The following is a 26,555-nucleotide window of genomic DNA, read 5'->3' as shown; positions in this document are numbered from 1 at the left end:
CCTGGTATTTTAAGGGCCTCCAGAAATGAGATCGGCCATCTGAAAATCAATTCTGATGTACTAATGTATATACCACAGTTTGTAAATGCTAGAACTTTCACACAAACCAATCAGTATACACTTATTGGGATTTTGTTTTACCAAAAGACATGTAGCAGAATACATTTTGGCCTAAATTTATGAAACAATTTGAGGAAATTTTTTTTATTGGATATGTTTTATAACAGAAATTAGAAAAAATTGTTTTTTTTTGGTCTTCTTTCATTTATAGAATAAAAAAAAAACATAGTGGTGATCAAATACCACCAAAAGAAAGCTTGATTTATGTGGGAAAAAAAATCTAAATTTCATTTGCATAACAGTGTTGCATGACCACGCAATTGCCAGTTAAAGATGCGCAGTGCCAAATAGCAAAAAATGGTCTGGTCATGAAGCAGTAAAACCTTCTGGAGTTTAAGTGGTTAAAAAAAGGGAGGTGGCCATTGCCCCGGAGAACATTTTTTTAAGCAACGACATTTACAAAAGGAAAAATGTTTTTAAACTGCCAGCAAAAATACAAGTGCTCTCTGGAATCTTTTTCATATAAAAAGGAACATAGACCCCCTAAATGGAAGAAGTGCCTGAGTACCATTTCATGGCCTGGAGGGAAGTGGTGGTAATAGTGCATCCTGTGGTGTGATCTGACACCTAATCATCCACCTGAGACTAAGCTCTAAATGGCAACTTTTTTAACCACCAAGTTTAAAAGTATTAAACACTTAATAAGTGAACAAGCTCATACACATTCCCAGTTTCTTGACTTTTTTGCACAGAGCAAATACTATCCAGAGGCCACTTAAATAAGTGTACTGCAAATAATGGAGATACTGAGCCTCATACTTGCCATAAAGCTATAGTATTGTTGCCTGACAGGACAAACCTTCTATACTTCTATACAGTCCTCAGGGCCTGGGAACCATAGAAATGGACCATACAATGCATTTCATTCAGTGCCAAGGTGAACGCCCAAGCAGAATCTATTGCCTGAAAGGCAACAGAACCAAGGGTCCGGTTCCCAAAGTATTACTGAGGTTACACTTATCCAGATGCACTGCTTTTATTGTTTGAGTAGAAGGCAGTGAAGAATGGACTGATCAAGAATAAGGAAACTGGTTCAGCAATGAAAAAATTCTCCCTAGGGATCACCTATGGACACTTGGAAAACAATGAGGTCTCACGGAGTGGAGTAGGGTTATAAGAGTATGCCCAGGTGACTTATCCAAAAGCTTTGACGGCAGCAGTCTATAGTCTAGGGTATTATCCAGCCTGTTAACTGTGCCATGCAATTAGGATAATTCCTAGAGTTCCACTTTAATCCTTGTTAACCTATAAAACAGATTAAAATGCAGGTATACCTCTCCTGTATCAATGGCTATTTAGAAGTACAACATTTTAAAATGCCTGACTTAGAATCTACCAGGAAAACACAAGGAAGATTACTCTGACACTCCTTCGCTACTCTTCATGATTATTTTACTATAATTTTAGTCTGTGCAACTCTGATGGGTACTCTGTTAACAGTCAACAGCACAGACTAAGAACATTTTGTATTATGAAAATAAAATGTAGTATATCTCTGCTCATGTGCATACCTGGTGAAGTTTTAGTGACATCCTGATGCCTGGGACTACAACCTTTCTGAGTAATTCCATGTCTGCAAAAATCCATTCATCACGGATGGAGGAAATGCGGAAATCTCCCTTGAACAAGGCATGTAGACCATACAGGAATGACTCCAAATTGCTGTAATGTAAATTACAACTACATTTAAGACACTTTTAAAAGCCTCTGTGAGTCAGTAGAGGATCCTCTACTATGTTTATGTTCTAATATTAACCTGTGGTTGTTCCTCAGATAGGACTTCAACTTACCTAGACATGTGGTGAGAGGCTGTTCCCAGGGCTCTTCTTCCCAATATACAAAGGCCATAGCACAGCGTGACCAAGGCGGAATCTTTCTCTGCATCAATAGGCTAACAAAAAGAATGATAATTTTTATACCGTAAACGCACAGCATGAATAATACAATCAGCTTTTACACATGATGTTAACTTGACCCCTTCCCTGCCGTCCTATAGCAGTTTTACTGCTACAGGGTGGCCGCTCTGTGCAAAAGTCAGGTAAATATATGTGACTTTGACTTTCCGGGTGGGGGGGGGGGGGGGGGCGGGTGCACTGTCCTACCTATGCTGTCACTGGCTCCTGAAGATGTCCTGGCCAGCGATTCATGGCTGGGACTCGCTGGTCGACAGAGCAGCTGACAGGAGAGATCTGAGTGCAAACAACACAGATCTCTCTCATGTCAGTGGGGATGTGCTCCTTTTCATCTCTCTGCAAAGCAGATATAAAAACCAGCACATCCCCTAGTAAATCACAACAGAGCACACAATCTCCTTGCCTAACACACAGTTAACCTCTTGATCTCCCCAGATGGTAACCCCTTCCTGCCCAGTGTCATTAGGATAGTGTCCATGCTTTTTATTAGCACTGATTACTGTATTAGTGTCACTAGAGATGTCAGAGGCAGTTAGTTCCCAGCCAGTGTCAGTTAGTGTCAGAGTGTTTGCCGCAGTCCCACTATAAGTCACTGATTGCTGCTATTACTAGTATTAAAAACGAATAAATAAAAATTCCAGTATATATACACCGCCATTTGTAGACACTATAACTTTCATGCAAAACAATACACACTTTTAGGGTTTTTTTTTCTTTTTTCACCAAAAGACATGTAGCAGAATACATTTTGGCCTAAAGAAGAAATGCTATTTTTACTTTTTTATTGGATATGTTTTACAGCAAAGTAAAAAAAAATATTTTTTTTTTCCAACTTTGTCTTTTTTCATTCATAGCGCAAAAAATAAAAAACCCAGTGATGATCAAATACCGCCAAAAGAAAGCTCTGTGTGAATTTTTTTTTATAAATTTCATGTGTGTACAGTGTTGCAGTTGTCAATTAAAGTAGCACAGTGTCGTATAGCAAAAACTGGGCAGGTCATGAAGGAGGGTAAATCTTTCAAAGGGCAAGTGGTTAATCTGTTACATGTATCCTGAAATGTTTGCTGAATCCAACGATATTCAGTTAACATAAAACAAGTAGGCATGACACAGAGGAATCCTGAATCGACCATTTGCACCAAAGTGTTAAAATCAAAAGCTATTGATTTCATGATATTGGTAAAATGTTCAGTTCACTACTAATTTAATGCAGCCATAAAAAAACCTAATCCCACTCCAAATCTGAAGGTCCAAAAGACCTTGAGTAAAGACTGGGCTCATCTTATGTGGTATCTGGAAGGCAATATTGAGACTAACCGTTGGAAAATCACTAACTGCAATTGTGAGTGCTTCTAAGTAGTCAGAAAATCTCTGTGTAACTGGGTCAATGCTTTCCTCTGCACAACTGCACCATGCAAACTAAGTACTGCACTTCTGACTCCAGGTCAACCAAGGAATGGCAATTATCTTTTGGCAAGTCATTCCTGGGGAGGCAGGAGTGGGGGGAGCATTTGCTCATCCATGGATTAAAGGAGAAGTTCACCCTTCATAATGTGTTACGCACATATTCAGTGTGTAACATGTTACAGATGCAGCTGCCCCTGCATCCCCCTGATCCTGATTTGACAGCGAGTGGGGGATCTTTACCACCCCCGCATCAGTTCTGTGAATGTGAAAACTGAAAGTACTCAATGAACTACCAGGGAGCTGTTGAGTGCTCTAGGTAGTTCATTTAGTTTTCCGGTCAGTGTGTAACTACCTAGTCGTATAGAGTATGAGCAGACAGTGTACACAGATTGTATGCAAGAGCCTTGTATAGCACTAGCAATCTGCTGATCGTGTGTGCAATGCTTTGCAGGCTCATAATAAAAGAATGTATGCACAGTTTTTTTTTTTACTTGCAAACGATGTGCATTTATTATTTTTTTGTACAAAAGTGAACTTATACTTTAAGGTCCAAGGAGCCTGGTCTAAAGGGCCACTGCAAAAGATTCTTGAAGTATATGTAAGCCTTAACAAAGGGTTTCTCTTATTTGTTCCCATTTAGTCTGTTAAATATACCCAATGGAAAAGCTTTGATAAATCTGTTGGACAAATGCAAGAAAAACCTGTTGACCCTGCCAGAAAACAAGTGAGCTCATAACTTGCTTTGCACTTAACACCATATGAGATTTCAGTGCAACAGAGGCAATTAGATATGGTTAGTTTAACTCTGTGGACTACAGAACACTACTGGAAAAGGGGAGTACTGTAGTCTAAATTAGGTGTGAGCAGCCTAGTGCAAAAACTCTATTTCTCCAGAGATACAGTGCAGTAACTGAGCGTGGTCAGCCTAGGAGAGAAAGTGTGTTACTAGCAGGATCAGCAGCTAAAAAAAACCTGGAAAAAGATAAAACAAACGCAGACACCACATCGAATGACTGGTAAGCAGCAATATATAACATGTTTGTTCTTGGCTTTAAATGAATTTTAATCTCTACATAGACATAACATATATATCACATATATATCACATTCATGTCACCTTTTCTCGCCGGGAAGAACAGTACTTGATCCAATTTAGGTAACTTGCACAGAAGCTCTCCCGAGAAATGCCAGCCAATCGCAGGTCATAATCTTCATCAATATTTGGGTTAAAAGTGGGGTCTACATCCACATAACAGTGATCAGAACACGGCCTAAGACCTTCTTGCATTGTCTCATTGGCTAACCACTCTTCCAGTTTTGATGAGGTTGTTACATAATAGATAATGCCCTAACAAAAAATTAAATAGTATTTATTCAAGCAGAATGGAATGATTTTTTTTTTTTTTCAACATTTCGTTAAGTTTCTAGATACCCAAGAATATGATAAGCAAGATTCTTAACCTGCAACAAATTGATCTCAATATGCTTCAGGTCAGGAACTTGACAACAAATGTTAAAGCTGAACTCGAGCAATATTATATATTGCATACTTACATTGGGCCAGCTTAGCATAATGTAAATCTGCATATCTAATACCTGATCAGCCTCTGTGTAAGCTGTAAATCACTATAGTGGCTCAGGCTACTACAGTTATGGCCACAATCTTCTGTGTGCAGTGCCATTCAGAGAACGTCTTTAATTTTTATTAATGAATGCAAGTATTCTCTGGTGGAGGATGGATGAGGTGATAATCGTAAAAATCGCTGCCCCTTTCCTCTACCTTGTCCAACTGAAATACACCTCACATTTATTGAGAAAAATACAAGGCGTTCTGAATGAACGCCAAGTGAGCGATCTTCTTTGGTTATTAAATAGAAGGGCAGCTGCACGACGTGGCAGTTGGAAGATTACAGCCATCACTGTAATAGCTTTTGCAGTGATTTACAGCTTCCACAGAATCAGGTATCACATTATGCATACTTAACACTGGGCCAATCCTTGAGTTCACTTAAATAAAATATGGGGAATACTCCACTAGCACTTATCTAGTAACCTGGATTGCTTGGAGTTATTATCTACAAAAAACTGCACAAATGTTTGCTCAAAAACATGACAGGATGTGCAAACGATTGTGAAGTCACCTTATTCCAATTACAAAAGTACATGCTTATGTAAACGAAAAAAAAAAAAAAAAACTTTACAAACTTTCACATTTCCGGTCAAGTTCTTGGACAAATCACATGTCTGGAGAATCCACAACGAGTGTATTAAGGTGAGCTGTCACAAGTTTTTCTCAAAAGTTTCACCTTAGATTTCAGTCCAGGTGAAACTGCCATAAAAACACAACAAAGCAAATGGCACATTTTGATTTACCTGGAAATTCCATGTCTTGGAATACGGCACAGGACACAAAAGTTGATTTCTTAGACCATGAGTTATATGCTGCTACCTTCAGGTGTTTAGATACTGGAAAAAGCTTTGCTGGGAACCACCCCCAGGGTACCCATATAACTATGCCCACTCTGTGAGGCAACAGTTTTTTTTTAGCAAGCTGTAAAGAGATTAGAGAGGAAAGAGGAGATGGACTTGTGTCCTGTACTGTACTCCCAAGATATAGAATTTACAGGTACATCAAAATTCTCATAATCCTAATAGTACAGTACAGGATACAGTAATTAATTCTTCAACCATAGGATGTTTCCAAGCCATAAATCGAGGGGAGGCCATCAAAAGCAGCAGCAACTAGCCCATAGGGAAAAAACAAGAAGGATCATCAGATCCAAAAAGACTATCAACAGCAGAAGTACCTTGTGGCCAAAGCACGGATCAACAGTCTAAAACAGCTGTCAAAAACCATACAGGAGAATGGGCTCATGAAGGGATGTAGGGACTTGTTCCCTGAAGACAGAAGTCCTAGAAAAAAAAAGTTAAAATAACCACCCAGTTGGGTGGAGGAAGAAGGTGGAATCCCATAGAGGGACCACCCTGTGAGGTACATAGGGTTAGTTCACAAAAGGCACACGTGGCAGGCAACCATAGGTGGAAGTCATGACAGAACCTATAAAACAATTGTAATTTTTTTGACATGCCTTCAAGGCAGGTCATGGGGAGAAAGAATGATATAACCACAGAATGAGGTATACTGCCTTTCAGAGTACTTGTGCCCATACAATCTCTTTGGGATTAACAAAGTATTATGAAGCTGAAGCATAAGAAAACAAATTGGTCCCTTAGGAAAGAGGCAGAACTACGACTGCTGGAGATAACAGAGAAAGGAAAGTTCCATTCTTAGAGGCTTTTAGGGGGTAACCCCTTTTGAGCAGAAAAAGGAAAGCTTTGCATGGGCAAGAGCACCTGAGGCGAGTCCCAGAAGATTTCCCTATTATCACACTAGGTGAGAACTCACATGAAACATTGCAGAGTATGGGGGAAGCAATCTGCAAGCCTCTAGAACAGAGGGACACCAAACCTAGAGGTTGGAATGTGCCCAACTGGTGAATATCAGATGCTGGGTCCAGAGTCTGCAAAGCAGTCACATAACTAAAGATGTATGGTGAGAAGGCAGGCAAGCGCCAGGGCCACCTACAGACCGTATGTGGAGGGGAAACAAATGCATAAGGGGAGTACTAAGAAAAAAGGTTTCTCCGCTCTTACTACACGCAACTTGGTAATCCATGGCCCTCATAGTGAGTGGAAAGAATATCAAAACTCAGGGCAGGTTCTCATGGTTGTAGGTCAAGTAGATGCAGTGGATATAAAAAGTCTACACACCCCTGTTAAAATGTCAGGTGTCTGTGATGTAAAAAAAAATAAGACAAAGATAAATCATTTCAGAACTTTCTCCACCTTTAATGTGACCTATAAAATGTACAACTCAATTGAAAAACAAACTGAAATCTTTTAGGGGGAGTAAACAAACATAAAAATCTAAAATAATGTGGTTGCATAAGTGTGCACATCCTCCTATAACTGGGGATGTATCTGTGTTCAGAATTAAGCAATCACATTCAAAATTATGTTAAATAGGAGTCCGTACACACCAGCCATCATTTAAAGTGCCTCTGATAAACCCCAAATAAAGTTCAGTTGTTCTAGTAAATCTATATCTACTACTTGTGGGGGTGCTACAGATTTTTTTTTTCTACACCGACTGCTTTTACACCCATAAAAGGTTCTCTCTCTTTTTCTCTCTGGCTGCATTCCTGCAGCCATTGAGTTGAGAAATACTGTGAGAGCTGTGATTGGTCACAGCTTGTCACATGGTACAAGGCTGTTGTCAATAGCCTTGTATCATGTGACCTCTGATCAATCACATATTTCACAAGTAGTATACAATGATGTCAGGAAGTGACAGCTTGTTTACTACTGTTCATGTGATCACTGATTGGCCAATCAGTGATCACATGAATTGGGACCTCACACAGAGATCCCGTACAGCGATCTGTGTTCCACTGTGTCCGGTGAACACAGTGTGCACAGATTGGGGTGTCTGGTGGGCATAGCGTGCACAGATCGCGGTGCTGCGCGCTCCCAGGGAGTGTGCACAGGCAATGGATGCAGGGGGGACGTTTAGAAACAGTGCGTTTAGAAACCGTACACCTATAAACTGTACTGTACTATAGGTTTATACCTATAAACTGTACTGAGTTGTATATGTTCATGTGCCAATAAGCATATGTTCCTGAATATGGGGTCGGTGATAAACAAGTCATGCTGAAGGAAAATTAGGATAAGAATGTCAGGATTAGGCCCAGATACCCCAGGCAGTACCAGGTCAGGTGAGAAGCCGAAAAGGGCGAGGCATCAACCACAGAAGTGAGCACAAAATCTGACTCTTTGGAATAAGAAAAGGTTCTCCAATGTACCCTTAGGTTTGATTTTTATTTTCGTATAATTTTTTTAATCAGGTAATATTTATTGCATTTTTAAATGAGGAAACAAAACAAAATCTCTCATATGAGTGAGTGATACAGTGGCAGGTCTACGGAGAGACCAGATAGAAGCCTTACTGCTGCAGCAGGTAAACTGTTACTAAACCAACAGTAAAATCAGTCTGTATACGCAGTAAAGCATGCGTGTTATACGCACTGTGGAACCTAAGGGATTAATCCTCTGTATTCTGTAAAAATGCTGTTTGATCCTGACTTCTCTGATCCTCCCCCTTTTCCAGTGTCTACCTTATCTCCTGATAAGACATATTGTGTGGAGACACTGCACATGCTTAGTTTGCTAAAGAGGTTTTTTTTTTTCTTGGAAGACTGCATGTGATCAGCACAGGGCCAATCAGCACTGCCCAGACAGATATCAGGGGTTCTACGTCCTCCTAGAGAAAACTCCTCCTACAAGCTTTAACCAATGCTCGGCTTGACACTGACAGAAGTCACAAGACTGCTCTAACGGCTGATGAGAAAAGGTATTTAGCAGTTTATATTTACTGAAATAATTGCATTTCCATGTTCTGTGTATTATTGGAGACCAGATACAGTGAATGCAGGGTCCTGGGCTTAGTAACAGTTTAAAGTGACAGATCTACAAGAGATATCACAAAGAATTAATTTGAATAGATGTTTTAAAGGGCATAATGGGACACACATCCCTAAACTGAGAAGGGTGCATGTGCAGGATTTGTGAGACGTCCCTGTAATTCTCCCCAAAAGGGAAAAAGATGACCAACCCTTGAGACTGTAAACTTCAAGAAGTTGTAAGAAAATGGATTGTGTGAAGTAAGAAGGCGTAGCAGAAAAACAAGAGGAGAGCAACAGAGACTCTCGGTGCACTTCTCGGTAATAAAAGACTGGGTTGTCTCTGCTCTAAGCTGGAGTAAATGTGAGTAGACACCTCCCCCACCCCCAACCTCTTTTAAAATGCAGGTGTAGGGACAAACCTTCAACGTGAAGAAGGCTTTTGAGCAGTTCTAGTGGGCTTAGAGGTGGAGGGTCTGCCATGAAATAAAGGATCTACAGTAGAGGAGGATCACACAATGTATCTGTGCGGTAGAGAAGGCTCATTCAATATGGAAACGTGACTTTGAATAATGGTGTAGGAACCCCTTCCGTCGGTTGTTCCCTCAAAGTATATTTTTTTCTACTCAAAGTATTTCTCAAGGGAATTTCCAAAGAAAAGCTTGCTTTTCAAGGGCGTGCTCAAAAGGCATCATTTCAGATGGCGATATGCAGTCAAAGCTTTAAGCCATACATTTCTGCCCGTATGCAGAGAAAGTAAGGATATCCTGGAGATTGGACAAATAAAACACTCTATGGCACCTACAAAGAAAAGTAGTGCCAGAGTTGTAATCTTGCAGCTAAAAAAGGAGTATCTATACAAGAAGAAAGTTCACTATTAAGTTCTCTAGTCCAGTTTGCCATAGTCTGGGCAACTGATAACATGAAAATAGCTGGTTACAGGGCTGGACATGCCAGAGTGTCCAACAGATGCCTATCACCTGAATCCTTAAAGGAGGGAAAGCCCACAAAAGAAAACAGTATATAGATTTAGTGCAATACTGGCTGGATCTAAAGTGGTAACATTCTATTTATTCTTAAAAATTATACTTCCATAAGGCACAAGGCATCAAAACTGTCAGAAGGAGAGGAGCACCTCTCTGAGTTGGGTCATTCATTGTAGAAGACCCAGTCAACATGATCAACAATAGGGAAAGATTTTATAGAAATAGCCTTTTTTTGTTTTTTTTTTTGCAACTGTAGGAATGTGTGGGGAATGTGCAGCACTAGATGTGTATAACCAGAAAGTAGTAGGCACTGCCTCAATTAATAAATCCACAGTAGCCAGCATATAGCAAGAAGCTGAAGTAGTAATGTCACAAAATTCTGTCAGTGGAAAATCTTCAGCAGCCTCCACTAAAATGTCAGCGTACCCTTACCTTCTTCAAGTAAAAGTGCGCCAGGCAGTTCAGATTGTAATGCATGGAAACTGTCAGGGGGAGAAGAGACAGAAGAGTTTACAGGTGTTCGCACCATTGCCGATTCCAGAATTGGCTTTAGTCACATCAGACCATGGAGTCCAATGCAGGGGGCTGGGGCATGGCTAGTACAAGATCTTGACCCTGAAAAAACAGAAAATTTTTCTCCAACAGGAGAAGACCATCACCTAAAAACATTAGCAACATTTTTTTTTTTGTACTTACCGTAAAATACTTTTCACTTAGTTCATTGAAGAACCCAGCAGAGATCTTGATCTCAGACTACTGGATTATAGCACCACCATCAGAAGTAGAACACTAGGCACAAAAACAAAGCACACCCAAGGAGCAGCCCCAGATGATGGCCTAACCCCCAAAATTGCTAGAGGCAACTCAGTTACAAAGCAGTACAAATGACAAATGGTAACAAATGAGATATGGCGAGTGGGGCAGGTGCTGTGTCTTTCAAAGTACTAAGAGAAAACAATTTTACAGTAAATAAAACAACTCCTTATCAAACAGGAGAGGGATTCACCCACATAAGATAGGGCCACTGAACATACAAGGGCCAGGTTCTGTAGAATACATGACCCCAAAAACATCAAGGTTCACACTAGGAAAGTCGGGAAGACCAGACTATTGAAAAGATTCCAAAGCTGAGAGAACATCCTTCCATATGAACAACCTACAAACAGTGAGAAGAAGATATCCACTGATGCACAGGAGTCAGATAAGAAATGTGAGAACAAGGCCTTGCAGAGGCAGAAGGCTGACAAAAACATAGGGAGGGGTGAATCACAAGGTCAGAAAACCACCATATCCTCACCAGAACAAGCAGGGAACCACAGAACAAAGTTGCCAGCTGTAAAAACATGCCTCACAAAGACTGAGGCAACAGAGAAGGTAACTGCATAAGCAAAGATAGAAGATGAAATGACCAAACTATGCAAATACCACAGAAACACAATAGAACAAAGGGAGACACCTAGGAGATACCTGGCACAACAAGTCCTAAGAAATAAGGAGCGCTGATCGAAGAAAAAGAAAAGAAAAACTGCTGATGAACACTCCCAATAGTACACAGGGCCAGGTGCTGAACCTGCCCATATAGCAAGAAGATAAGGTTACAGATCCTGGAGAGTTACTTGGAGTGAAAGTATCTGCCTACACCAGGCCCGTAAGGTACCCAGACCATACAGAGGTACACCTTTGTTTTAAAAACTGTGAGGGGGAAGAAAGGGAGACAGAAAGATTCCTGTCTCTCAAAGTCCTCCTCCAGAACCAGCCATTAAAGAGGTATTAAACCCAAAAGCAAACATTATATTGCAGCTTACCTATTTTTGTATTGGACTAATTTTTAGGCTTTCTTCTATTTTCATCTGGTGATACAACCAGTAAGATTGTAGTTTTTCACAAGCACAAGCTCTCCAGAAGAATATATATCAGTTTACATGGATGAGCCAAACCCCTTGACACTGGCAGAGGTGATTAAAATGATCAGCTTTTACTTATTCATGCAAAAACCTTTATTCCAAAACTGAAAATGATAGCTGTAACTGAACATAAAGTGTGAGCTAGAGTTTGGCTTCAATTTGTTTATAAATCTGCTAATACATTTAACACTACTATCCCCCCAGACTGACAATGCTGCTGTCTACTGTGCCTCCTGTGCTCACTGATCCAGAATTGTATCTAATACAGAAGGGGTGTTACTGACCAGATCACCAGGTGAAAACAGAGGGAAGAAAGCCAAACGAAAGCTAATGTAGCCACCACATCTAATGACTTGTAAGCTGCAATACCAATTTAAGGCAGTGACCTGAATCAGTAAGGCAGTAGTCCCAGGAGAAACAATCTAAGCAGTCCAAAGAAACTACATGCCAAGAAATGGGCATAGGCCAGAAACCCATTTCCTCTTGGCCTCAACAGGGGCAAGAGCAATCTCACAAGGCCCACTAAAGAGGTCTTGTTTTTTAGAGCAGATGACAAGAATGAACAGACGGTTGTGCTGATTACACAGGTTAGCAGAGCCACCATTGTTTCCTCCAAATAAGCACCTTCCGGTAAACAAAAAAACAAAAAACCAAACAGCACAGTTAAACTGGGAAAATCCCACAGAAGTCAACCAGAAACACAGAAAACGAGAATATTTTAGGGAGCAGGACATAGCCTCCACTCAGAATTTAACAGCAGAAAAGAACAGCAAGCCAACCATCTACTCCCAGAGAGAGAAATGTTGACAAGGCTGGGAGAAGGAATCCTAAGACAGACACATTTATCACTCTGGACTTGACAATGCCATTTTACCTGTTCCGGGAGGTAGGCGTAGTACCACGATCCATATAGGCCAAACCTCCTCACACAAGGCCCACAAAAAAAAGATCAATTGAATCTCCCAAAGTTCAGAAATCGTTCCCAGCAAAGCATTTGTCACTATCAACCTACCTGGAGGTTGTGGCATAAAACTCATTGGCTAAGAATAAATTCCTGTGTCCTGTACGAACATTTAAGACAAAAGTGTTTCAATAATTGTAATTACAGTTCAGTGGTTAGAAACCTTTTTAGGTACACTTTCAAACCTAGTGTGTCTTTTTCCATACCTTAACATAATATGTAGTGAGAATTCTGCGGAGGTCAAACACTTGAAGCATGGAGGCTGCACTGTTGTCAGTGATGCTGTAGCCTTCCAGGACGTACTTTGTCACCAAAACTTCCCATGCAAGCCATCTCTGCCCAAAAGCTGCATTGAAAGACAGCATGTGAGGAATGTGTCCAGGCTCACAGCAACAAAAGCCTTCATCCTCTTCGACACCCTCAGTGATGGCCTCCACCTCCCGCTGCTGGCAATAGGTACCTAAAAGAAGAAATTCATTAGAAACAAATAGCGTGGATGGAGCTATAAATCAATCTCCTGCTATGGAACCATCCCAATTAAAACAAATTATTCCATAAAGATTTTTCTGAAACCCCAAAAGACTCCAGGATGAGATAAAAAGGTTATTATGAGACTTTAACCTCTTCCTGTCTGGCCCATGTCGATAAAAGGCCAGACGGGAGAGCTGCCAATGCGGGTGGACATTTTTAAACGTACCCCCACATCCATTGCCTGTGCGCGCTCCCCGGGAGTGCGCGGCACCACGATCTGTGCCCGCTGTGTTCTCCGGACCAAGCCGAATGTCAGCCAGTTTCTATTGAACCAGCCAATGCTGCCCGACATTCGGCCTATATGTACTAGGCTTTAGTCTTTCGTTTGTGGATGACACTTTGCAGGCACAGAGCTGAAGGACATGCTTATGCTGGATGATACAAAAAGATGAGCATGTATCTGCAGGTGCCTTGTTAGGGGCGTATAGCATGATTTAAATGTGCTTGATATGGTTTGGTGTCATTGGTCTCTTTCACTCCCGTGTTTTTGTTGTTTTTTTTAACTTGCAGAGTATGCAGTAGGCAATCATTGGTATATATATATATATATATATATATGGTTTGGTAGTGATGTAAGCATTATATGGCTATGCCAAATGTTTTGTATGCGCAAGTACAGTTGCAAGAAAAAGTATGTGAACCCCTTGGGATTACGTGGAGTTTTGCATGAATTGGGCATAAAATGTGCTCTGAACGTCATCTACAGTCAGGTCCATAAATATTGGGACATGGACACAATTCTAACATTTTTGGCTCTATACACCACCACAATGGATTTGAAATAAAACGAACAAGATGCGCTTTAACTGCAGACTGTCAGCTTTAATTTGAGGGTATTTACATCCAAATCAGGTGAACGGTGTAGGAATTACAACAGTTTGCATATGTGCCTCCCACTTGTTAAGGGACCAAAAGTAATGGGACAGAATAATAATCATAAATGAAACTTTCACTTTTTAATACTTGGTTGCAAATCCTTTGCAGTCAATTACAGCCTGAAGTGTGGAACGCATAGACATCACCAGACGCTGGGTTTCATCCCTGGTGAAGCTCTGCCAGGCCTCTACTGCAACTGTCTTCAGTCCCTGCTTGTTCTTGGGGCATTTTCCCTTCAGTTTTGTCTTCAGCAAGTGAAATGCATGCTCAATCGGATTCAGGTCAGGTGATTGACTTGGCCATTGCATAACATTCCACTTCTTTCCCTTAAAAAACTCTTTGGTTGCTTTTGCAGTCTGCTTTGGGTCATTGTCCATCTGCACTGTGAAGCGTCCAATGAGTTGTGAAGCATTTGGCTGAATATGAGCAGATAATATTCCCGAAACACTTCAGAATTCATCCTGCTGCTTCTGTCAGCAGTCACATCATCAATAAATACAAGAGAACCAGTTCCATTGGCAGCCATACATGCCCACGCCATGACACTACCACCACCATGCTTCACTGATGAGGTGGTATGCTTAGGATCATGAGCAGTTCCTTTCCTTCTCCATACTCTTCTCTTCCCATCACTCTGGTACAAGTTGATCTTGGTCTCATCTTTCCATAGGATGTTGTTCCAGAACTGTGAAGGCTTTTTTAGGTGTCGTTTGGCAAACTCTAATCTGGCCTTCCTGTTTTTGAGGCTCACCAATGGTTTACATCTTGTGGTGAACCCTCTGTATTCACTCTGGTGAAGTCTTCTCTTGATTGTTGACTTTGACACACATACACCTACCTCCTGGAGAGTGTTCTTGATCTGGCCAACTGTTGTGAAGGGTGTTTTCTTCATCAGGGAAAGAATTCTTCGCTCATCCACCACAGTTGTTTTCCGTGGTCTTCCGGGTCTTTTGGTGTTGCTGAGCTCACCGGTGCGTTCCTTCTTTTTAAGAATGTTCCAAACAGTTGTTTTGGCCACGCCTAATGTTTTTGCTATCTCTCTGATGGTTTTTTTTTTTTTCAGCCTAATGATGGCTTGCTTCACTGATAGTGACAGCTCTTTGGATCTCATCTTGAGAGTTGACAGCAACAGATTCCAAATGCAAATAGCACACTTGAAATGAACTCTGGACCTTTTATCTGCTCATTGTAATTGGGATAATGAGGGAATAACACACACCTGGCCATGGAACAGCTGAGAAGCCAATTGTCCCATTACTTTTGGTCCCTTAACAAGTGGGAGACACATGTGCAAACTGTTGTAATTCCTACTCCGTTCACCTGATTTGGATGTAAATACCCTCAAATTAAAGCTGACAGTCTGCAGTTAAAGCACATCTTGTTCGTTTAATTTCAAATCCATTGTGGTGGTGTATAGAGCCAAAAATGTTAGAATTGTGTCCATGTCCCAATATTTATGGACCTGACTGTAAGTCACAACAATAGAAGAACACAGTCTGCTGAACATAATACTACACAAACATTAGATGTTGCCATGGTTTAATTGCACATAACATGTAAACATTCACAGTGCAGGGAGGAAAAAGTATGTGAGGCTCTAGCTTAGTGACTTCTCCCAGAGCTAATTGGAGCCAGGAGTGAGCCAACCTTGACTCCAATCAAGGTACATCGTCCTCTCCTCCACTCCTTACTTATAGTGTGTAAAAATATATCATATGGATCCATATGGATCATGCTGCTGACAAATTTGTCAGCTTCTGTTAGAATTCTATTTTGCCTTTCATACACAGGGTTATAGATTCACATTGTAAATCATAGTAGTGGTTTTCAATGTGAATTGTGTATTGATGCGACCCTGTCTGATGTGAATTGTAACTGGTACTGAAGCGATTTCATAAAGAATGCATAAAAAGAATTAAAAAAGACTGACCATGTAAAACTAAAACATGACCAAGTGAAAACCCACTGTATGTTTAGTCATGTCAAAGCCATATGAATTCACTGGGTTTGGATAATCTGGACAATTCTTGTATTTATTTATGTATATATTGATTTTTGTATAATTTATGCATTACACTTGAGAGTGCCTTTGTACACAGCAAACAAACTTTTCAACATGATTTTCTGTGTTACAACGAGAAAGCAATTATTTGTTTGTTTTTTGTTTATTTATAAGCAGATAAATTTATTGCACAAATTTCAAAAATATATCAAAGCGACCGTCAGATTACATAAGGCTGCTTATATCACAAAAACATTGGGGAACTGGAGAAAGTGCAGAGAAGGGCAACCAAACTGAAAAGAGGCATGGAGGAGATCAGCTATGAGGAAAGATTAGAGGAACTGAATGTATTCTCTCTTGAGAAGAGAAGATTAAGGGTGGATATGATCAACATGTATAAATACATCAGTGGTCCATATAGTGAACTCGGTGTAGAGTTATTCACCTCGAGGTCATCACAGAGGACAAGGGGGCATTCTACATCTGGAAGAGAGATTTAAAAAAGCCCTGGATTCTTTCTTAGATACAAAGAATATAACTGGATACTAACATTTATAGGTAAAGTTGATCCAGCGAATATCAGATTGCCTCTCGGGGGGATCAAGAAGGAATTTTTTCCCCTGCAGGAGCAAATTGGGTCACACTTTGCTGGGTTTTATTTGCCATCCCCTGGATCAACTGTGGGTATAGGATTATAACTTTTTAATTTTTTTTATAGTTGAACTGGATGGACTTTTGTCTTTCTTCAGCCAGACTATGTATGTAATTATATTGACAATCTTTTCAATACCAAATAACTCAGTTTAGACCTCTGCATTCTTCCTAATGTTCCACAACCGTTGCTAGGTTAAAAGACATTATAACCAAACAGAAGGTGAGGTAACATTACCTAAGACGCTCTCCATAGACTTTTTAAAATTAAGTATATAGTTACATTGTTACATCGTTGGTAAGGTCGAATAAAGATATCAATCCATCCAGTTCAACTGGCGTGGGTTTATGTATTTATGTTTCTACCATTTCCAGTATCCCTGTATATTGCATTTGAGAAGATGCCCATCCAAGAGTTTTTTTTTTCCTTTTTTAAGTTATCAACACTTCCTGCTGACAATTGTGGAAGGGATTTCCACATCCTTACTGCTCTAACAGTAAAGAACCTCCCACGCAGTTTATGATGAAACATCTTCTTGTCCAATTTCATTGTGTTCCCACACGTCTGCTTAGGCGACCTGACACTGAATAGTTTTTTTTCCCTATGCTAGAATCACTATTTAGAGATTTGTATATTGCAATCATATCTCCTCTGAAGCATTTCTTTTCTTGGAAGTTTAATGTATGCAATGTTTCTCAAAACTGAAGTCCTCAAGTCCCCTTATTATCTTTGCTGCCCTTCTCTGGACTCTCTCCAGTTCCAGCACGTTCCTTCCGAGAACTGGTGACCAGAACAGGAAGGCGTACTCAAGATGTGGCCAAATCAGAGTTTTGTGAACTTGTGGAATTATAGTTTTATCCCTTGAGTAGACACCCTTTTTTAAGGCACAGTAATAGACTGCTAGCTTTGCTTAATGCAACTTGGCATTGCATGCTATTGCTAAGCCCATGGTCTACTAGAACCCCTAGATCATTTTCCATCCTAAATTCCCTAGAGGTTCTCCCTTTCGCGTTTATTTTGCATTCATAATTTTAGACCTCAAGTGCATTATTTTACATTTATCAGTATTAAATTTCATTTGCCTTTATTTTATTGAGGTCGCCCAATAAAGTTGCTGTATCCTGGTGTGAGTTTATTACCCCGCTTAGCTTTGTATCATCAGCAAACACTTGAGATTGAACTATGTATTCCAACCTGTATACATTTATGTAAAAGGTAAACAGAATAGGTCCCTGGACCGAGCCCTCAGGCACCCTGCTCACAACTCCAGATTATTCAGAAGATACGCTATTTATCAACCATCCCTTGTACGCTCCCCTATAAACAGTTTTTTATCCAGATACATACACTTTCGTCAATGCCAATACACCTCAACTTGTAAATTAAAGCATTTATGTGGTAATGTATCGATTGCTTTGGCAAAGTCCAGATACACCACATCCACAGGCATTCTACTATCCAGATTACGCTTACCTCATAAAATGTTAAAAGGTTGGCCTGGCAAGAATAATCCTTCATAAATCCATGCTGGTTACTAATGATACTATTTTATCAGCAAATTCTTGGATACTGTTATCTCCTCCTCCAAAAGTTTACAAACGTTTGAAGTTAGACTGACTGGTTTTAAGTTTCCGCATATATATCATGGCCCTTTTTGAATGTTGGTACCATGTTAAATTTTTACCAGTCAGCTGGTACCATTCCAGTCAATAAGCAGTTCTCCTAGATTAGAAAGAACAGTCTAGCAATAACCTGGCTAAGATCTTTGACTCTTGGATGTAAGCCATCTGGTCCTGGAGATTTATTCACAAGTTTTTCTACTCTTTTTTTTTTTCAACACTGGCTTTCATAAGTCAAATGGGAACATTTTGTGCTGTCTTTATAACAATACCGCCTTGACTACTATACCGCTCCTTTTCCTTAGTAAAAACAAAGGAGAAGAATACATTTAACATACCGTATTTTCCTGCGTATAAGACGACACCCTACTTTTCCTGTTAAAATATAGGGTTTAGGCTATACTCTCCATATAAAAGACTAGCCCTCTTCCAACGCACACCAAATAAAAATTAAAAAACATCAGATTTGATTTCAATATGGTATTTCAGTATGGTATTCCAATGATGGGGTGCTATTCCTCGCTCTGACACCAATGATGGGGCACTATTCCTCCGACTGACACCAATGATGGGGCACTATTCCACCCACTGACACCAATGATAGTGCCCCATCATTAGTGTCAGTGTGTAAGGAATAGTGTCCTTTTTTTTTTTTTTCCCAGTCCTGATTTTTCCCATTTTTCCCATCTTGTATAGTATATTTCCATCCTATCTTCCTGCATATAGTAAGATTTTTCCATTCTACTTATCTGATTTACTCTGTTGATCCAGTCTTCCTCCTTCGGCACCTCTGATTTTTGCCAGAACTTGGGTATCAACCCCTTTGCAGCATTTAAATAGTACCATACGCCTGATTCTTTATATTTATTTACTGTGATCCCAACACTATGTAGGAGACATATCGTTGGGTCTAACCCTATGTCATTTCCAGTTATTTCTATTGAGTTAACTATTATCTTCCAGAAAGCCTGAATTTTCGGACATTGCCACCAAATGTGAAACACCGTGCCCTCCTCCCCACAACCTCTCCAACACATTTTAGAATTCTCCCCCCTCATCTTGTGCTCAATACTCAGTGTGATATGCCATCGTGTCAAACATTTATAGTTAATCTCCACGTCTCTCATACTAACATTCTCGTGTATCAATCTATATATCTTGTTCTGTTGGTCCTCGTCTAACACCACCTCCATATCTCTTTCCCATTTCGTTATAAAAATTAACTTTGTGTCCGTGTCCAGTTCTGTGAGTATTCTATAAACTTTGGCAATTCCGTGTTTCCCATCTCTACGTGTTTCCAACAACCTTTCAAACATATTCCAATCCTTTTTTAATCTCAGGGGTTTTGGTAGTTTTCCAATAAAGCATTTTAACTGATGATATTTCCACTCGTCTATTCCAATAAAACTTTCTCCCTTCTTCTCTTTTAATTCTTTAAATGGTCTCAATTCCCCCTCTAATAGTACATCTCTCAGTTGGATATCTTCCCTTTTAAACCATCTACCAGATATCTCATCCTTTCCTGGGGGGAAATAATCAGAATTTACAAGAGGCATTAATATAGAATTGAATTCCCATTTCCTACTTTTGTGTAAATTATCCCATACCCTTAAAACATTTAAAGTGTAAATACTTGTGCTTTCTTTAACTCTTCTAAAATGTGCTGGAACCCATATCATCTTACTCAAACTAATCCCACTCAATTCGTTTTCAATTTTTACCCAACTCTTCCCCTTGTGGTTAAATGTCCAATCATAAATTCTTGCTAAAATTACTGCTTTATAGTATCTCTTGACATCAGGTAGTCCCATTCCCCCTTTCTCTTTAGTTCTACTCAATATTTCATATGATATTCTTGATTTTTTGTTCCTCCAGATATATCTTATTATCATTTTTTTCATTATCTTAAAAAACACCTCTGGCAGTTTAATTGGGACCATTTGGAATCTATACAGTATTTTAGGTATGATTACCATTTTAACTAGGTTTATACGTCCTATCCATGATGGGTTTCCACCTTCTAATATTTTTAATTCTTCCTTAAACTCATTTATCAAAGAAATATAGTTTAATCTATACAGTTGTTTATATGAGATAGCAAGTTTTATTCCTAGATATTTTAAATCTTTTTCTCTCCATGTAAAGGGGAACTCTTTTTGTAGCTTTTCCTTTTCACTCTTTGGTACGTTGATGTTCAAGATCTCTGTTTTTGTTGGATTAATTTTTAAATTTGATAGATCGCCATATTCCTTCAAGATCTTCATTATATTTGGTAATGTTATTCGAGGGTTGTCTACATAAAACAATAAGTCGTCCGCAAAGGCCGCTACTTTATGCTCTGTATTTTCTATCTGGATTCCCTTTACCGCTCCACTATTCCTTATCGTAGACAACAGGGGTTCCAATGACAGAACAAACAGCAAGGGGGACAGTGGGCAGCCCTGTCTTGTTCCATTGGACATTCCAATGGATTCCGACCTCTCCCCATTTACCGTGATAATTGCGGTGGGCTCCCTATATAATTTACCTATCCACTCACGCATTCTCTCTCCAATCCCCAACACTTCTAAGTTGTCCATCATGAAGCCCCAGTCCACTCTATCAAACGCCTTTTCGGCATCAATCGACAATAGTACCGTCGGGGCCTTCCCTTTTCTACTTTTCTGAATGAGCATCAGTGTTCTCAACCCGTTGTCTCTACCCTCTCTCCCTGGGACAAAGCCCACCTGATCTCCGTGAATCCATTCAGGCATTATATCTTTCAGCCTATTTGCTAAAACCTTTGCGTACAACTTAGTATCCGTGTTCAATAATGAAATTGGTCTATAGCTAGAACACTGGGAAGGGTCTTTTCCCTCCTTTTGAATGAGTACAACATGGGCCTGAAGAGATTCTCTTCTACCCCCCATCCCTCCTCCCAGGTCGTTCATATACTTCTTCAGCTTGGGTAACAATATTTCACTATATTTTTTATAGTACTTAACTGTATACCCATCCGGTCCTGGACTTTTTCCACCCCCTGTACTTCTTAATGCTACTTTTATTTCATCTTGGGAAATTTCCACGTCCAAGGCGTTCAATTGTATTTCACTTAACTTTGGTAATCCTGCATTTTTTAAATATATCATCCTTTTTTCGTTAATATCCTTTACATTTTCCTTTGAAGAGCCATGGGGACTGATATTATACAGTTTTCTATAGTATTCCGTGAACACTTTAATAATCTCTTTGGTTGAATAAACCCACTCTCCTTTAGGGTTTTTTATCCTTTCTATATAATTTCTATTTTTCTTTTTATTCAGAGCTATCATTAAGTATTTTCCTGGTCTGTCGCCCCATCTATATCTTTCATTTAGTACTTTATTATATACCCTTCTCTCTTCGTCCATCAATCTCTCCAATTCATCTTTTTTATCGATTAATTTCTGTCCTATTTCTCTTGTTATTTTCTTCTTTTGTATCTGCTCTAAATCCAAGATGTCTTTTAGGAGCCCACTAACCCTCTCTCTTCTTTCTCTTTTCTTCCTTGCTCCCATCGCAATCAGGATACCTCTTATATATGCCTTGTGGCTTTCCCATACTGTGGCTGTCGATACTTCCTCTGTCTCATTCTCCTTAAAATATAACTTGATCTCTTCCCCAATCTTCTGCGCTATGACCTCATCCATAAGAAGGGCCTCATTTAACCTCCATCCTAAACCTCCCGTCCACCGTCTTCCCCATCCCATTTTCATTGTGACAGGGGCGTGGTCCGAGAATGTACTCATCTCTATTTCTATTTTAACCAATAACTCTACGAGTTGATGATCTATTAAAATATAATCCAACCTCGAATATATCTCATGTGCCTTAGAGAAGAAGGTGTAGTCTCTGTCTCTCATATGCATTATTCTCCAAGTGTCCACCAGTTGGTACTCGTGAATCACTTTCTTCAAAGCTCTCAGAGACCCACCCCCCTCTCTCCGCACAGGGGAGGTTGCATCCTTTTGGGATCCATACAGAGATTTAAGTCTCCTGCTACTATCAAACGCCCTTTTTTAAAGTCCATCAGTTTTTTCAACAGGCCCTTCAAATAGTTCTCCGGCTTTTTGTTGGGGCAATATATATTGGCCAATGTACACTCGATTCCCTGTAATTTACCTTTCAAAAACAGGAATCTCCCCTCCGGATCAGTTCTTCTATCCTCCAGTTCAAATCTCATGTTCTTTGCCAACCCTATTGCCACTCCTTTTGCTCTTTTAATTGGGGAGTCAGCGTAGTACCATGTTGGATAATATTTAGATTTTAATTTCACATTTGACTTTATCTCAAAATGTGTTTCCTGTAAAAATACCACTGACGTTGCCCTATGGTGTAACTCTTTAAACAACTTAAATCTTTTCCCAGGACAGTTCAACCCATTCACATTATATGTTATAACCTGTATTTCTTCCATCCTTCTTTAATCTGTCTATCTCTCTTCTAATATACCTCTTCCTATTAGGCCATTCTATCGTGCAGTATTTTATCCCCACCTCCCCTCCCCCCTCCTCCTCCCACCCGACACCCATCTACCACCCCCCATCCCTCCCCCCCTCTCTTTTTTTTTCCCCTACCCGTTTTTAGGCCTATAAACTGCCTACAAATCATTTGTGGATCTGTTTCCACCTTTGATTTAAAACTTAGGGCGTAAGCTCCGCCCATAGACGGCTTGCCTCTCCTCCGACCCCCCCAAAATCTCCTCTCTCTATCCTCCAGGCTCAAGAAGAATCTTTTCTTCCCTCCCTTCACCAGAGCGTTCTAAAAGGACCTCGACATCCAGAGGGGAGAGACCAGGGGCGAGAGATGGAAGTGGGAGAAGAAATTCTCCCTCCTTTCCCTCCCCAACCCCAAAGTCTTCCTCCCCTTCCCCTAGACCCGCTGCCAGTCCTCTTTTCTTGAAACATCTATATCTCCTTTATCTTCTTCTTCTTCCCACCCCGCTATCTCCATTCTTTGCAAATCCAGTCTCTTGCAAAAGTCTCTTAGTTCCTCCGGAAATCTCAAATAGGCTGTGACCCCATTTTTCCAGCCAATTAGAGATGCTGAGATACCCCATCTATACTGCACATTCTGTTTCCTCATTTGCTCCAACAGGGGTCTCAGGGATCTCCTTCTCCATAGGGTCTTTACTGTTAAGTCCGCATAAATTTGAATAGTCAAATCTCCATACTTAATTAATGATCTTCCCTTGGTCTTCTTCCAAATCTCATCTTTGACCCCGAATTTTTGGAACTGGACACTTATATCTCTCGGTCTTTCCTTCTCAGTAGCCTGTTTAAGCATTCCTATTCTAAACACTCCATCTAATTTGATCCCGTCTGTTTCTGGTCTATCTCTTATGGAGTTCAAGATTTTTTTCACTAGTTCATATAGTGTTTCGCCTTTTGCAGACTCTGGAATTCCTCGTACCCTAAGGTTACACCTTCTTTCTTTATTTTCTTGGACTTCCATCCTATAGGTCAATTTTTTCTGGGTGTTTTCCAATTGATTTATTTTTTTCCTTAAATTGTCCATGTTTTGGGCCTGGATTTTAACTTTCTCCTCTGTTTCTTCTATTCTTAATAGCAGGTGCCCTAGGTCATTTCGAATATCTGTCATTTCATGTTTTATCATTTTTTCCAAATTCTGAAACATTTCTATCATCTCCTTCTTATTTGGTACTTGTAGTTCCCCATCTGATTCTCTTTTTCCCGGTCCATCCTCTATTTGTTGGCTGCAGCTGCTATTCATGCCCAATGATGATCTCGGACTATTACCTGAACTAGTGTCCATTTCCCCTTTTGTGCTTGCGCCCTGGGCCCTTTCTGACGTACTATTTCCATATGATGTGAATTTCTTTATTGTTCCTGTTTGAGACCCTTTGGGCCCTGCTGCCTTGGGACCTTTATTCTTCATATCCTCTGTAAATTTCTTTTATTAATTTTTTCTTTCTGTATCCTCAAGATGGGATTATACTTCTCCTTTATAATTGCTGGACTAGGCACACTTGCGATTTTTTATGTTTTATTTTCCTAGGACACCTGGGCCTCCTCTCTTCTTCTCTTCCAACCCCTGGGAATCCTCTCCTCCCCTCTTTCACCACCTGGTCTCCTATGTCCATCAGGGGTCCCCAACACAATAAGCCCCCAGTAGCTCTCACTCACCCTTCCCTTCTCAGGACGGTGGTTCCATGCTTATGCGGAGGGCCATCACTGCTGCTCAGTCCTGGGGGGGGGGGGGGGGGGGGGGGATTCCTCAGGGTTTCCGATGCTGTATTATTTTTCTTTCCCTTTTCTTTCTTTCTCTCCTTTCTCCCCTTTCCTCTCTCACTCCTTTCCTCCTTAGGATCCGTCCCAGGGAGGCAGGATGGATTTCCTGGGATTCCTGGGTCCACCAGGCCCAGGCACGGACAGCCAGCCAGGGGGGGTATAGGCAGCAGTGAGCGTCTCCCAGTCACATCGAGGAGGCAGCCGGCTTCCACTTTCATCCGACTCTCCTTCCTCCTGTCAGCCTTCGGCCGGCGTCCCTGCTTCCCAGGGATGCACCGCAGCTGGTCACGTGTCCCGGCCGCGCCTCCTCGTCTCCTGGCAACCAGGCTCAGCGTCCCAGTCTCTCTCCACTGCTCTCCGGCTCCTCCAACCGCGCACCGCTGCCCATCAAGGTAAGCCCACCCGGCTGAGGTATGTCTCCGCCATCTAGGGCTTCACACCGCTGGGGGGAATTGAGGCTGAAAATAGGGGGGGGGGGGGGGTCGGTCAGGGAAGGTTCGTTGCTAGAGCTCCTAGCACGAGCTCTCCGCCGCCGCCATCGTCAGGCTCCGCCCCACTGCCCCTAAGCTGGGCATTTGATTTCTCCCATCTGTCTATGAAAGAAGCTTCCAAAAAAAGATAAGGAATAGTGTCCTATCATTAGTGTCAGTGGGAGGAATAGTACTGCATCAGTGTTAGTGGGAGAAATAGTGCCCCATCGTTGGTGTCAGTGGGAGGAATCGTGCCCCATCATTGGTGTCAGTGGGAGGAATCGTGCCCCATCATTGGTGTCAGTGGCAGGAATAGTGGCCCATCATTAGTATCAGTGGGAGGAATAGTGCCCCACCATTAGTATCAGTGGGAGGAATAGTGCCCCACCATTAGTATCAGTGGGAGGAATAGTGCCCCACCATTAGTATCAGTGGGAGGAATAGTGCCCCACCATTAGTATCAGTGGGGGGAATAGTGCCCCATCTTTGGTGTCAGTGGGGGGAATAGTGCCCCATCTTTGGTGTCAGTAGGAGGAATACTGCCCAGTCATTGGTGTCAGTAGGAGGAATAGTGCCCAGTCATTGGTGTCAGTGGGAGGAATAGTGTCCCAACATTGGTGTCAGTGGGAGGAATAGTGTCCCAACACTGGTGTCAGTGGGAGGAATAGTGCCCCAACATTGGTGTCAGTGGGAGGAATAGTGTCCCAACATTGGTGTCAGTGGGAGGAATAGTGTCCCAACATTGGTGTCAGTGGGAGGAATAGTGTCCCAACATTGGTGTCAGTGGGAGGAATAGTGTCCCAACATTGGTGTCAGTGGGAGGAATAGTACCCCATCATTGGTGTCAGTGGGGGAAGGAATAGTGTTCATCATTGGTGTCAGTGGGGGGTGGAATAGTGCCCCATAGTTGGTGTCAGTGGGGGGAGGAATAGTGCCCCATCGTTCTTGTCAGTGGGGAGGAGAAATAGTGCCCCATCGTTGGTGTCAGTGGGGAGGAGAAATAGTGCCCCATCGTTGGTGTCAGTGGGAGGAATAATGCCTCATCATTCGTATCAGTGACAGCAATGATGGGGCACTATTCCTCCCACTGGCACCAATGACACTTGCTGACCCCTGTTCCAGCATGGTGCTGCTGCAGCCAGCATATGTGGTTGCAGCAGCACCTCTGCACGGCACACTTACCGGCCGCTCCCTCACTCGATTTTCATGGGGCCGCTTGGCTCCGCCTCCTCGCCAGTGATTGGCCGCCTGTGTGCCTTTCCTGAGCTACAGTTCTGGCGTCCAATCACCGGTGAGGAGGCGGAGCCGAGTGGCCGAACTGAATGAAGGAGCAGCCGCGCTTCCTGGACTGGATCGTCGTGGGACTGGGACCGGAGCCAGGTA

The 26,555-nt window shown here is 41.3% G+C and overlaps 1 protein-coding gene across 7 annotated transcripts in view; it reads right to left on the bottom strand.

The window, feature by feature from the left end:
- The window catches only part of PCNX1 (pecanex 1), a 236,382-nt gene that overhangs the window by 26,174 nt on the left and 183,653 nt on the right, over positions 1–26,555 (bottom strand). For all 7 annotated transcript variants that reach the window (XM_089686842.1, XM_089686844.1, XM_089686845.1 and 4 more), the window contains 4 exons: positions 12,960–13,213; positions 4,558–4,788; positions 1,911–2,011; positions 1,632–1,782 (listed from right to left, as the gene is read on the bottom strand). In XM_089686842.1, coding sequence (XP_089542968.1) covers positions 1,632–1,782; positions 1,911–2,011; positions 4,558–4,788; positions 12,960–13,213 — 737 coding nt within the window. The remainder of the gene's footprint in view (positions 1–1,631; positions 1,783–1,910; positions 2,012–4,557; positions 4,789–12,959; positions 13,214–26,555) is intronic.

Source organism: Staurois parvus, unplaced genomic scaffold (assembly GCF_062004578.1).
Source record: "Staurois parvus isolate SC_StPar_1 unplaced genomic scaffold, SC_StPar_1.0 ptg000414l, whole genome shotgun sequence".
In the NCBI taxonomy this organism is placed as follows: Eukaryota; Metazoa; Chordata; class Amphibia; order Anura; family Ranidae; genus Staurois; species Staurois parvus.
This window is presented reverse-complemented; position numbering and strand designations above follow the sequence as displayed.